This window comes from Rana temporaria, assembly GCF_905171775.1.
Source record: "Rana temporaria chromosome 2 unlocalized genomic scaffold, aRanTem1.1 chr2r, whole genome shotgun sequence".
NCBI classification, from domain to species: domain Eukaryota; kingdom Metazoa; phylum Chordata; class Amphibia; order Anura; family Ranidae; genus Rana; species Rana temporaria.
Genome location: NW_024404420.1, coordinates 31095 through 43362, shown reverse-complemented (window position 1 = coordinate 43362; position 12268 = coordinate 31095). Strand labels below are relative to the sequence as shown.

The window sequence follows — 12268 nt, the reverse complement described above, 5'->3', positions numbered from 1 at the left end:
AGAGAGCCCAGAGACATCCCTCCAAGACAAGTGTGATCAGAGAGCCCAGAGACATCCCTCCCAGACAAGTGTGAGCAGAGAGCCCAGAGACATCCCTCCAAGACAAGTGTGAGCAGAGAGCCCAGAGACATCCCTCCAAGACAAGTGTGATCAGAGAGCCCAGAGACATTCCTCCAAGACAAGTGTGATCAGAAAGCCCAGAGACATCCCTCCAAGACAAGTGTGAGCAGAGAGCCCAGAGACATCCCTCCAAGACAAGTGTGAGCAGAGAGCCCAGAGACATCCCTCCAAGACAAGTGTGAGCAGAGAGCCCAGAGACACCCCTCCAAGACAAGTGTGATCAGAGAGCCCAGAGACACCCCTCCAAGACAAGTGTGATCAGAGAGCCCAGAGACATCCCTCCAAGACAAGTGTGATCAGAGAATCAGGGGACACTACAACAAAAACAGCCAACCATCAGGAAGGGCAGGTAATACACACCAACACTCCCTACATGCCCCTATCTCCTAGAATCTCACCGATTGGTCCACCACTGTGGCGAGTCATATCCATTACCCTCCAACTTTGTATCCAAGACGGAACCTTCTGGATCCACTCCGATCACCTGTGGAAGGATGACATGTATGGCGGCCGGAAGGAAGGTGCGCTGTACGTGACCCAGAGACAGCTACCCCAGATACATCATGCTCTGTCCCCAATAAATCCCCATACGTCATCGAAGCATCCCTCCGATACGTCCCCCGAGGACAACCAACCCCGAGGCGAGGATGAGCAGAGAGCCTGAAAAAGAGATTTTTAATACAGCTTACCTGTAAAATCTTTTTCTTGGAGTACATCACGGGACACAGAGCGGCATTCATTACTATATGGGTTATATGGAGTACCTTCAGGTGTAGACACTGGCAATCTCAAACAGGAAATGCCCCTCCCTATATAACCCCCTCCCATAGGAGGAGTACCTCAGTTTTGTAGCAAGCAGTATGCCTCCCAAAATGGTCCTCAAAAAAGAGGGGTGGGAGCTCTGTGTCCCGTGATGTACTCCAAGAAAAAGATTTTACAGGTAAGCTGTATTAAAAATCTCTTTTTCTTTATCGTACATCACGGGACACAGAGCGGCATTCATTACTATATGGGATGTCCCAAAGCAATGCTTACAATGAGGGGAGGGAGAACATCTCCAAGACAAAAGGATTTAATTTAGAGATATACTCAAATCATAATAAATCCAACTTAGTTGAGAAAAATAAAATTTTTAAATTTAACTCGAACAAGAGGAGCCCCCGGAATCCGAGGGTCTCAAACTGCAGCCTGCAGCACTGCCTGCCCGAAGGCAGTATCAGTATTCCTTCTTACGTCCAACTTGTAGAATTTTGTAAACGTGTGGACAGAAGACCAGGTTGCCGCCTTGCAAACTTGAGCCATAGAGATCTGGTGGTGTGCTGCCCAGGAGGCGCCCATGGCTCTAGTAGAATGAGCCTTTAATGATACTGGAGGAGGCAACCCTTTCAAGCCGTAGGCCTGAGTGATTAATTGCTTAATCCACCTAGAAATGGTGGACTTTGCAGCTGCCTGCCCCTTCTTGGGCCCATCCGGTAGAATGAACAGCACATCTGTCTTCCGGATCTTCTTTGTAGCTTTAAGATAGGCCTTCATGGCCCTGACAATATCCAAGGTATGCAGCAACCCTTCCTTTCTGGAAGTAGGTTTAGGGAAGAAGGATGGTAATACCAAATCCTGGTTCAAATGAAAACTGGATATGACCTTCGGAAGGAAGGAAGGATGAGGGCGGAGAACGACCCTGTCCTTATGAAAAACAAGATATGGTTCCTTACAGGATAAGGCTGCCAGCTCCGAAACTCTTCTTGCGGAAACTATGGCAACCAAAAATACTAACTTCCTTGTCAGTAGAACCAAAGGAATATCAGCCAACGGCTCAAACGGTTGTTTCTGTAAACTTGACAGAACAAGATTTAAATCCCACGGACAAAGCGGGGATTTAACTGGAGGTCTAATACGTAAGACCCCTTGAAGGAAGGTCTTAACCAGCGAGTGGGTGGCCAGCGGCCGCTGAAACCACACTGACAGAGCAGAAATCTGTCCTTTGATTGTGCTTAATGCCAATCCTTTATCCACTCCTAGCTGGAGAAAACTTAATACTCTATCGATGGTAAATTTGCGAGAAAGCCATCGCTTGGACTCACACCAGCCTACATAGGCCTTCCAGACCCTGTAATAAATCACCCTAGAGACCGGTTTCCTGGCTCTGATTAGGGTAGAGATTACTTTCTGAGACAGACCTCTACCCCTGAGAATCAGGGATTCAGCTTCCAGGCCGTCAAATTTAGATGCCGTAAGGCAGGGTGGAGGATCGGACCTTGCGATAGCAGGTCTGGCCGTAGAGGAAGAGTCCACGGGTCTCCCACTACCATCCTTAAGATTAGTGAGTACCATGCTCTTCTGGGCCATGCTGGAGCTACCAGGATGACTGGTATGTGCTCCACCCGGATCCTGCGCAGCAGGCGGGGTAGTAACTGGAGCGGGGGAAACGCATAAAGAAGTTTGAACTGATGCCAAGGGCAAACCAACGCATCGGTTCCGCAGGCCATCGGATCCCTTGAGCGGGACATGAACCTGTCTAGTTTCTTGTTGAGTCTCGATGCCATGATATCCACGTCCGGCACTCCCCATCTTTGGCAGAGTGCTTGAAAGACTAGTGGATGCAGAGACCATTCCCCCGGCCATAGAGTCTGGCGGCTTAAGAAGTCCGCCTGAAAGTTGTCCACTCCTGAATGAATATTGCCGATATGCAGGGCACATGAGCCTCTGCCCATAGAAGAATCAAGCTCACCTCTCTCTGAGTGGCTTGACTCCTGGTTCCCCCTTGGTGATTTATGTATGCCACGGCCGTGGCATTGTCTGATTGAATTCTCACCGGGAACCCCTGCAATTTTGACGTCCAAGCCCTGAGGGCTAGTCGAGCAGCTCTGAGCTCCAAGATGTTGATGGGCAACTGCTTCTCTGGCTTTGCCCAAGTACCTTGGCGAGTGCAACCATCCAAAATTGCTCCCCAGCCCGTCAGGCTGGCGTCTGTGGTCACTATCTTCCAAGCCACTGGGCTGAAAGACCTCCCCTTCAGTAGATTCTGAGGGTCTAACCACCAACACAGACTTTGTCGGACTCTTGATGAGAGCGGCAACGGGATATCCAAGGCCTGTGGCCTTCTGCTCCATGCTGACAGGATGGCTGCCTGTAGGATGCGAGTGTGGCTCTGGGCGTATGGTACCACCTCGAATGTGGCCACCATCTTGCCTAGTAACCTCGTACATAGGCGAATAGTCGGTTCTTTCTTGCTTAGAACCAGTAGGATTAATTCCTTGATGGCTTTTACCTTCCTCAGAGGTAGGAACACTCCTTGTTGTTCTGTGTCTAATCTCATGCCGAGATATTCCAACTGCTTTGTGGGCTGGAAAGCTGACTTTTCTCGATTTAGGACCCAGCCGAACCTCTCGAGGTATTGGACCGTGAGGGCCACTGCTCGCTCCAAGCCGGGAGACGAGTGATCTATGACTAGGAGGTCGTCCAGGTATGCTAGGATCGTGACCCCTTGGATCCTTAGTTTGGCTAGGATTGGAGCTAGGACCTTCGTGAACACCCGGGGGGCCGTAGCCAACCCGAAGGGAAGCGCCACGAATTGGAAGTGACGCGAAGCCACCATGAAGCGTAGATATCTTTGATGTGGCTGATAAATTGGAACATGAAGGTAGGCATCCTTTATGTCTATGGACGCCATGAAGTCGTCCTTTTGGAGTGTGGCAGCTGCTGACCGCACGGATTCCATCCGAAATGAGCGGATCTTTAGATATGCATTTACCATCTTTAGGTCCAAAATTGGCCTGACATCTCCATTGGATTTTGGGATGATGAATAGGTTGGAGTAGAAACCCAGCCCCTGTTCCAGGACTGGTACCTCTACTATTACTTCCTGGGAAAGTAGATGATCTAATGCCGATCTTAATGCGGCTCCCTTTTCCGGATCGTTTGGAATCCTCGACTTCTGGAAATGAGGAGGAGGAAACCTTAGGAAATCTAATTTGTAGCCTGTGGCCACGGAAGACCGTACCCACTCGTCGGGAATGCTGGCTTCCCAAATCTCTGAAAAGAGTCGCAGCCTTCCCCCCACCTTCGTGGGTGGGGGCGCCCCTTCATAAGGTTGGCTTGGGGGCTGGTTTTGCTGGTTTGCGAAACCACTGCCTTTTGCCTCTAACAGCCTGTCCTTGTGATCTGCTGTTGAAGCCGAAGTTTGCTTTTGCAGGAGGCCGTCGATACTGCTTGGCATTAGAGGGCCCCTGCCCAGGGGAATACTGTCGTTTAAACGCAGGTCCCTGAACCTTCTTCTTAGTTGGCAAGAGAGTACTCTTGCCGTTTGAAATGGTCTGAATGTATTTATCTAGGTCTTCTCCGAAGAGTCGTCCTCCATGGAAGGGGAACCCTACCAGGAGCTTCTTGCATGGGGGCTCAGCCTCCCAGCTTTTTAACCATAAGAGTCTTCTCATATGGATAACGATAAACGTGACGCTTGCTGGATAGAATCCTTGATTGCGTCTACCGTAAAACATATGGCCTTAGGGACATCCGAAAATTTTTCTGCCTGCTGGGCCGGAATAAGTTTAAGCATCTGCTTAAATTGATCCGATAATGCTTGAGCGACCCCAATCGCAGCCACAGCTGGCTGTACTACTGCCCCTGCAGTAGTGAAGGAGTTCTTAAGTAGTGCTTCCAAGCGTTTATCAACTGGATCCTTGAATACCTGTATGTTTTCTACAGGGCATGTTAACGATCTGTTAACACATGAGATGGCTGCGTCCACTGCAGGAGTAGCCCATCTTTTGGAAAATTTTTCTTCCATAGGATATAGGACAGAGAACCTTTTAGGTGGTAAGATGATCTTATCTGGCTTGTTCCAATCTTGGAACAAAATTCCCTCTAATAGAGGATGGATCGGAAACACAGCACTGCTTTGAGGCGCCCTCAGTGAGCCCAAAGCTGAAACCGTCGATACCTGGAGATCTGGTACTGGCAAGTTGAATGCCCTATGGACCAAGTCCTATGAATCCACCAGCTCTCCCTCAGGGAGACTGCCCCAGACTCCTCTGTATCCGGGTCTTCGATCCCTGAACCTACTTGGTCCTTGTCCAAGAGGTCGTCCAATTCCCCTGAGGAAAGGGCCTCCTCTTCTGAGGGTCCGCGCTCGGGCGACGGAGATCTATTCCGCTTACTGCCCCGCATAGCTGCGGCTATCATTTTTCCCATGCTTTTCTGCATCTCTTTTAAAGAGGTGAGTAATACCTCCTCCGTGACCATCTTAGGGTTGGACTGACCCGCGTCAGCTCCAGCCCCAGATCCCGATGGCCCCAAGGCTCCCTGTAGGGAAAACAGCGGCATACCATGGTACAATACCGAGGTACACCTGCTACCTATTGGTATTTGGAACTATAAAAGTTAATTGTCCAAACACCTGTTTGGGGGATAAAAAAAAAATGCTTCCTCTCCCCTAGATGACTTTTTTTTTTTTTTTTTTTCGTTTTTGTTTCAAATCCAGGAAAGAAAAAACATTCTGTCCCCCTGAGTAGTATTGCAAAGAAAAACTATGAGATGGAAAAGAAACAGCCTATTTCTAGGCTTGAAAAAACAGTCCTCTGAAGACTGCAATATCCTTTCTGGCCACTGTGTGTCCTCGGCGCCCCGTGCTGCCGCTCTGGTCTTTCTCCTCAGTTCCAAAGTATTGAATGGAACAAACAAGGAAGGGCCGCCCCTTCCTTTAAGCCACTGACCCGCCCTTCCCCCCCAGCAATCTCAAACAGGAAATGCCCCTCCCGACAGGGGGAGGGGGGGGGGGATTTTGGGAGGAAGGGACCTCTCTGTTCCAGCAAACTGCAGCCTGCAGCCTGGAACCATGAGGAGGTCAGCGTTTTGCCTGCTTGCAGGCTCTGAGGAGGAAGACTGAATGGAGCATCGCCTGGAGGCCTGCAGGTAAGCAAAGCTCTCTGACACACACATATATTTTTATATAACACAGGCCCCACTCAATGCTTTTCCAACACTACAAGGGAGGTCACATTTTATGGGGAATAATACATAGAGAGCCATCCTATCTTTATGATATGTGACTAGTTTGCCAGATGCAGTGCATAACTTTAGGCATGTCCCCTGTGACCCCCAGAAAAAAACCTGCTAAGAACCAAGTTCCGCAAGTCTTTTCCCCTCACTTACCTGCTCCATGCCGCAGGACTTTGCCAAGCAAGAGGCCCAATCTTCCCCCATCTCCGTGGGGATGTCTAGACCTTCAGGCCCTGGGTTCCTATGAAGGATCCACTGTCCTGGGCCCATATAGCACCCTGGCAACAGAAAACTTTAGGTACCCAAAGGGTTCTAAGTTCTGGGCCCAGGGTCCAGCTCTCTAAAAAGAAAAGCATTATGGGCTATACCCCAAGGGTTTGGGGTCCGGTTACTGACCACTTTAGCGCTGAGGCTTTTTTGGACAGAACCGGTAGCTCACCTAATCCCAAGGATGCGGAGGCAAGCTAAACCATGACTAACACCTAAGACACTGGCGTAAAAACTGAGGTACTCCTCCTATGGGAGGGGGTTATATAGGGAGGGGCATTTCCTGTTTGAGATTGCCAGTGTCTACACCTGAAGGTACTCCATATAACCCATATAGTAATGAATGCCGCTCTGTGTCCCGTGATGTACGATAAAGAAAACACCCACCCCAAGGCGAGCGTGAGCACAGAGCCCGAAAACACCCACCCAGAGGCGAGCACAGAGCCCGAAAACACCCACCCTGAGGCAAGGGCGAAAACAGAGCCAGAGGACACCCACCCCGAGGCGAGCGTGAGCACAGAGCCCGAGGACACCCACCCCGAGGCGAGCGTGAGCACAGAGCCCGAGGACACCCACCCCGAGGCGAGCGTGAGCACAGAGCCCGAGGACACCCACCCCGAGGCGAGCGTGAGCACAGAGCCCGAGGACACCCACCCCGAGGCGAGCGTGAGCACAGAGCCCGAAAACACCCACCCGGAGGCGAGGGTGAGAACAGAGCCCGAAAACACCCACCCGGAGGCGAGGGTGAGAACAGAGCCCGAAAACACCCACCCAGAGGCAAGGGTGAGAACAGAGCCAGAGGACACCCACCCCGAGGCGAGCGTGAGCACAGAGCCAGAGGACACCCACCCCGAGGCGAGCGTGAGCACAGAGCCCGAGGACACCCACCCCGAGGCGAGCGTGAGCACAGAGCCCGAAAACACCCACCCGGAGGCAAGGGTGAGAACAGAGCCAGAGGACACCCACCCCGAGGGAAAGGGCGAAAACACCCACCCCGAGGGAAAGGGCGAAAACACCCACCCCGAGGCGAGGGTGAGCACAGAGCCCGAAAACACCCACCCCGAGGCGAGCGTGAGAACAGAGCCCAAAAACACCCACCCCGAGGCGAGCGTGAGCACAGAGCCCAAAAACACCCACCCCGAGGCGAGCGTGAGCACAGAGCCCAAAAACACCCACCCCGAGGGAAAGGGCGAAAACACCCACCCAGAGGCGAGGGTGAGAACAGAGCCCGAAAACACCCACCCCGAGGTGAGGGTGAGCACAGAGCCCGAAAACACCCACCCCGAGGTGAGGGTGAGCACAGAGCCCGAAAACACCCACCCCGAGGCGAGCGTGAGCAGAGAGCCAGAGGACACCCACCCCGAGGCGAGGGTAAGCACAGAGCCCGAAAACACCCACCCCGAGGTGAGGGTGAGCACAGAGCCCGAAAACACCCACCCCGAGGCGAGCGTGAGCAGAGAGCCAGAGGACACCCACCCCGAGGCGAGGGTGAGCACAGAGCCCGAAAACACCCACCCCGAGGTGAGGGTGAGCACAGAGCCCGAAAACACCCACCCCGAGGCGAGCGTGAGCAGAGAGCCAGAGGACACCCACCCCGAGGCGAGGGTGAGCACAGAGCCCGAAAACACCCACCCCGAGGTGAGGGTGAGCACAGAGCCCGAAAACACCCACCCCGAGGCGAGGGTGAGAACAGAGCCCGAAAACACCCACCCCGAGGCGAGCGTGAGAACAGAGCCCGAAAACACCCACCCCAAGGCGAGCAGAGAGCCCGGGGACACCCACCCCGAGGAGAGCAGAGAGCCTGGCCTACCAAATGTTTTCCTGCATTGTCTGGAGGTCAGCAATGGAAGTGGCCATTCCTCTATCAGCTCAGATAGACAGAAGTAATCACACCCTGAGCTGACCCCCAGGAGCCCAGACAGGCACAAGTAATCACACTACTTACCTTGCACTTTGGACATTTCTCTTTCATCTTTCGTGCCAGTCCTGTAATGGTTCCTCCAGTCCCAGCCCCCGCCACAATCATGTCCAGCTGTCCTGGTGAGGAAAGAAACTGTCAGTGCAGGAATTGTACCACCGGGCATCATACCGGCAAAGAAACCGTAATCTGTATATAAAAAGGTATACATCGCGGGACCCGGCCCTGCGTCGTCGTCCTCTATCATAGGATCTATAGATATCACTGGGACCCGGCACTGCGTCCTCCTCTATCATCGGATCTATAGATATCACCGGGACCCGGCACTACGTTCTTCTCCATCACATGATCTATAGATATCACCGGGACCTGGCACTGCGTCCTCCTCTATCATAGGATCTATAGATATCACCGGGACCCGGCACTACGTCCTCCTCTATCACATGATCTATAGATATCACCGGGACCCGGCACTACGTCCTTCTCCATCACATGATCTATAGATATCACTGGGACCCGGCACTACGTCCTTCTCTATCACATGATCTATAGATATCACCGGGACCCGGCACTGCGTCCTTCTCTATCACATGATCTATAGATATCACCGGGACCCGGCACTGCGTCCTTCTCCATCACATGATCTATAGATATCACCGGGACCCGGCACTACGTCCTTCTCCATCACATGATCTATAGATATCACCGGGACCCGGCACAGCGTCCTTCTCCATCACATGATCTATAGATATCACCGGGACCCGGCACTACGTCCTTCTCCATCACATGATCTATAGATATCACCGGGACCCGGCACTACGTCCTTCTCCATCACATGATCTATAGATATCACCGGGACCCGGCACTACATCCTTCTCTATCACATGATCTATAGATATCACCGGGACCCGGCACTACGTCCTTCTCTATCACATGATCTATAGATATCACCGGGACCCGGCACTACATCCTTCTCCATCACATGATCTATAGATATCACCGGGACCCGGCACTGCGTCCTTCTCTATCACATGATCTATAGATATCACCGGGACCCGGCACTGCGTCCTTCTCTATCACATGATCTATAGATATCACCGGGACCCGGCACTACGTCCTTCTCTATCACATGATCTATAGATATCACCGGGACCCGGCACTACATCCTTCTCCATCACATGATCTATAGATATCACCGGGACCCGGCACTGCGTCCTTCTCTATCACATGATCTATAGATATCACCGGGACCCGGCACTGCGTCCTTCTCTATCACATGATCTATAGATATCACCGGGACCCGGCACTACGTCCTTCTCCATCACATGATCTATAGATATCACCGGGACCCGGCACTACGTCCTTCTCTATCACATGATCTATAGATATCACCGGGTCCCGGCACTACGTCCTTCTCTATCACATGATCTATAGATATCACCGGGACCCGGCACTACGTTCTTCTCTATCATAGGATCTATAGATATCACTGGGACCTGGCCCTGCATCGTCCTTCTCTATCACATGATCTATAGATATCACCGGGACCCGGCACTACGTGCTTCTCCATCACATGATCTATAGATATCACGGGACCCGGCACTACGTCCTTCTCTATCACATGATCTATAGATATCACCGGGACCCGGCACTACGTCCTTCTCTATCACATGATCTATAGATATCACCGGGACCCGGCACTACGTCCTTCTCTATCACAGGATCTAAAGATATCACCGGGACCCGGCACTACGTCCTTCTCCATCACATGATCTATAGATATCACCGGGACCCGGCACTACGTCCTTCTCTATCACATGATCTATAGATATCACCGGGACCCTGGAACTACGTCCTTCTCTATCACATGATCTATAGATATCACCGGGACCCGGCACTACGTCCTTCTCTATCACATGATCTATAGATATCACCGGGACCCGGCACTATGTCCTTCTCTATCACATGATCTATAGATATCACCGGGACCCGGCACTACGTCCTTCTCTATCATAGGATCTATAGATATCACCGGGACCTGGCACTACGTCCTTCTCTATCACATGATCTATAGATATCACTGGGACCCGGCACTACATCCTTCTCTATCACATGATCTATAGATATCACCGGGACCCGGCACTACGTCCTTCTCTATCACATGATCTATAGATATCACCGGGACCCGGCACTACGTCCTTCTCTATCACATGATCTATAGATATCACCGGGACCCGGCACTACGTCCTTCTCTATCACATGATCTATAGATATCACCGGGAATCGGGACCCGGCACTACGTCCTTCTCTATCACATGATCTATAGATATCACCGGGACCCGGCACTACGTCCTTCTCTATCACATGATCTATAGATATCACCGGGACCCGGCCCTACGTCCTTCTCTATCATAGGATCTATAGATATCACCGGGACCTGGCACTACGACCTTCTCCATCACATGATCTATAGATATCACCGGGACCCGGCACTACGTCCTCCTCCTCCATCACATGATCTATAGATATCACCGGGACCCGGCACTACGTCCTTCTCCATCACATGATCTATAGATATCACCGGGACCCGGCACTACGTCCTTCTCTATCACATGATCTATAGATATCACCGGGACCCGGCACTACGTCCTTCTCTATCATAGGATCTATAGATATCACCGGGACCCGGCACTGCATCCTCCTCTATCACATGATCTATAGATATCACCGGGACCCGGCACTACGTCCTTCTCTATCACATGATCTATAGATATCACCGGGACCCGGCACTGCATCGTCCTTCTCTATCACATGATCTATAGATATCACCGGGACCCGGCACTACGTCCTTCTCTATCACATGATCTATAGATATCACCGGGACCCGGCACTGCATCGTCCTTCTCTATCACATGATCTATAGATATCACCGGGACCCGGCACTACGTCCTTCTCTATCACATGATCTATAGATATCACCGGGACCCGGCACTACGTCCTTCTCCATCACATGATCTATAGATATCACTGGGACCCGGCACTACGTCCTTCTCTATCACATGATCTATAGATATCACCGGGACCCGGCACTACGTCCTTCTCCATCACATGATCTATAGATATCACTGGGACCCGGCACTGCATCGTCCTTCTCTATCACATGATCTATAGATATCACCGGGACCCGGCACTACGTCCTTCTCTATCACATGATCTATAGATATCACCAGGACCCGGCACTGCGTCCTTCTCTATCACATGATCTATAGATATCACCGGGACCCGGCACTACGTCCTTCTCTATCACATGATCTATAGATATCACCGGGACCCGGCACTACGTCCTCCTCCTCCATCACATGATCTATAGATATCACCGGGACCCGGCCCTGCATCGTCCTTCTCTATCACATGATCTATAGATATCACCGGGACCCAGCACTGCATCCTCCTCTATCACATGATCTATAGATATCACCGGGACCCGGCACTACGTCCTTCTCTATCACATGATCTATAGATATCACCGGGACCCGGCACTGCATCCTCCTCTATCACATGATCTATAGATATCACCGGGACCCGGCACTACGTCCTTCTCTATCACATGATCTATAGATATCACGGGACCCGGCACTACGTCCTTCTCTATCATAGGATCTATAGATATCACCGGGACCCAGCACTACGTCCTTCTCTATCACATGATCTATAGATATCACCGGGACCCGGCACTACGTCCTTCTCTATCACATGATCTATAGATATCACCGGGACCCGGCACTACGTCCTCCTCCTCCATCACATGATCTATAGATATCACCGGGACTGCGACCTCCTCCTCTATCATAGGATCTATAGATATCACCGGGACCCGGCACTACATCCTTCTCTATCATAAGATCTATAGATATCACCGGGACCCGGCACCAAGTCCTTCTCCATCACATGATCTATAGATATCAC

The 12268-nt window shown here is 51.5% G+C and overlaps 1 protein-coding gene across 2 annotated transcripts in view; it reads right to left on the bottom strand.

Annotated features, from left to right (window-relative positions):
- Positions 1-12268, bottom strand: part of CBS (cystathionine beta-synthase) — a 54713-nt gene that overhangs the window by 18707 nt on the left and 23738 nt on the right. For both annotated transcript variants that reach the window (XM_040334200.1, XM_040334201.1), the window contains exon 7: positions 8330-8421. In XM_040334200.1, coding sequence (XP_040190134.1) covers positions 8330-8421 — 92 coding nt within the window. The remainder of the gene's footprint in view (positions 1-8329; positions 8422-12268) is intronic.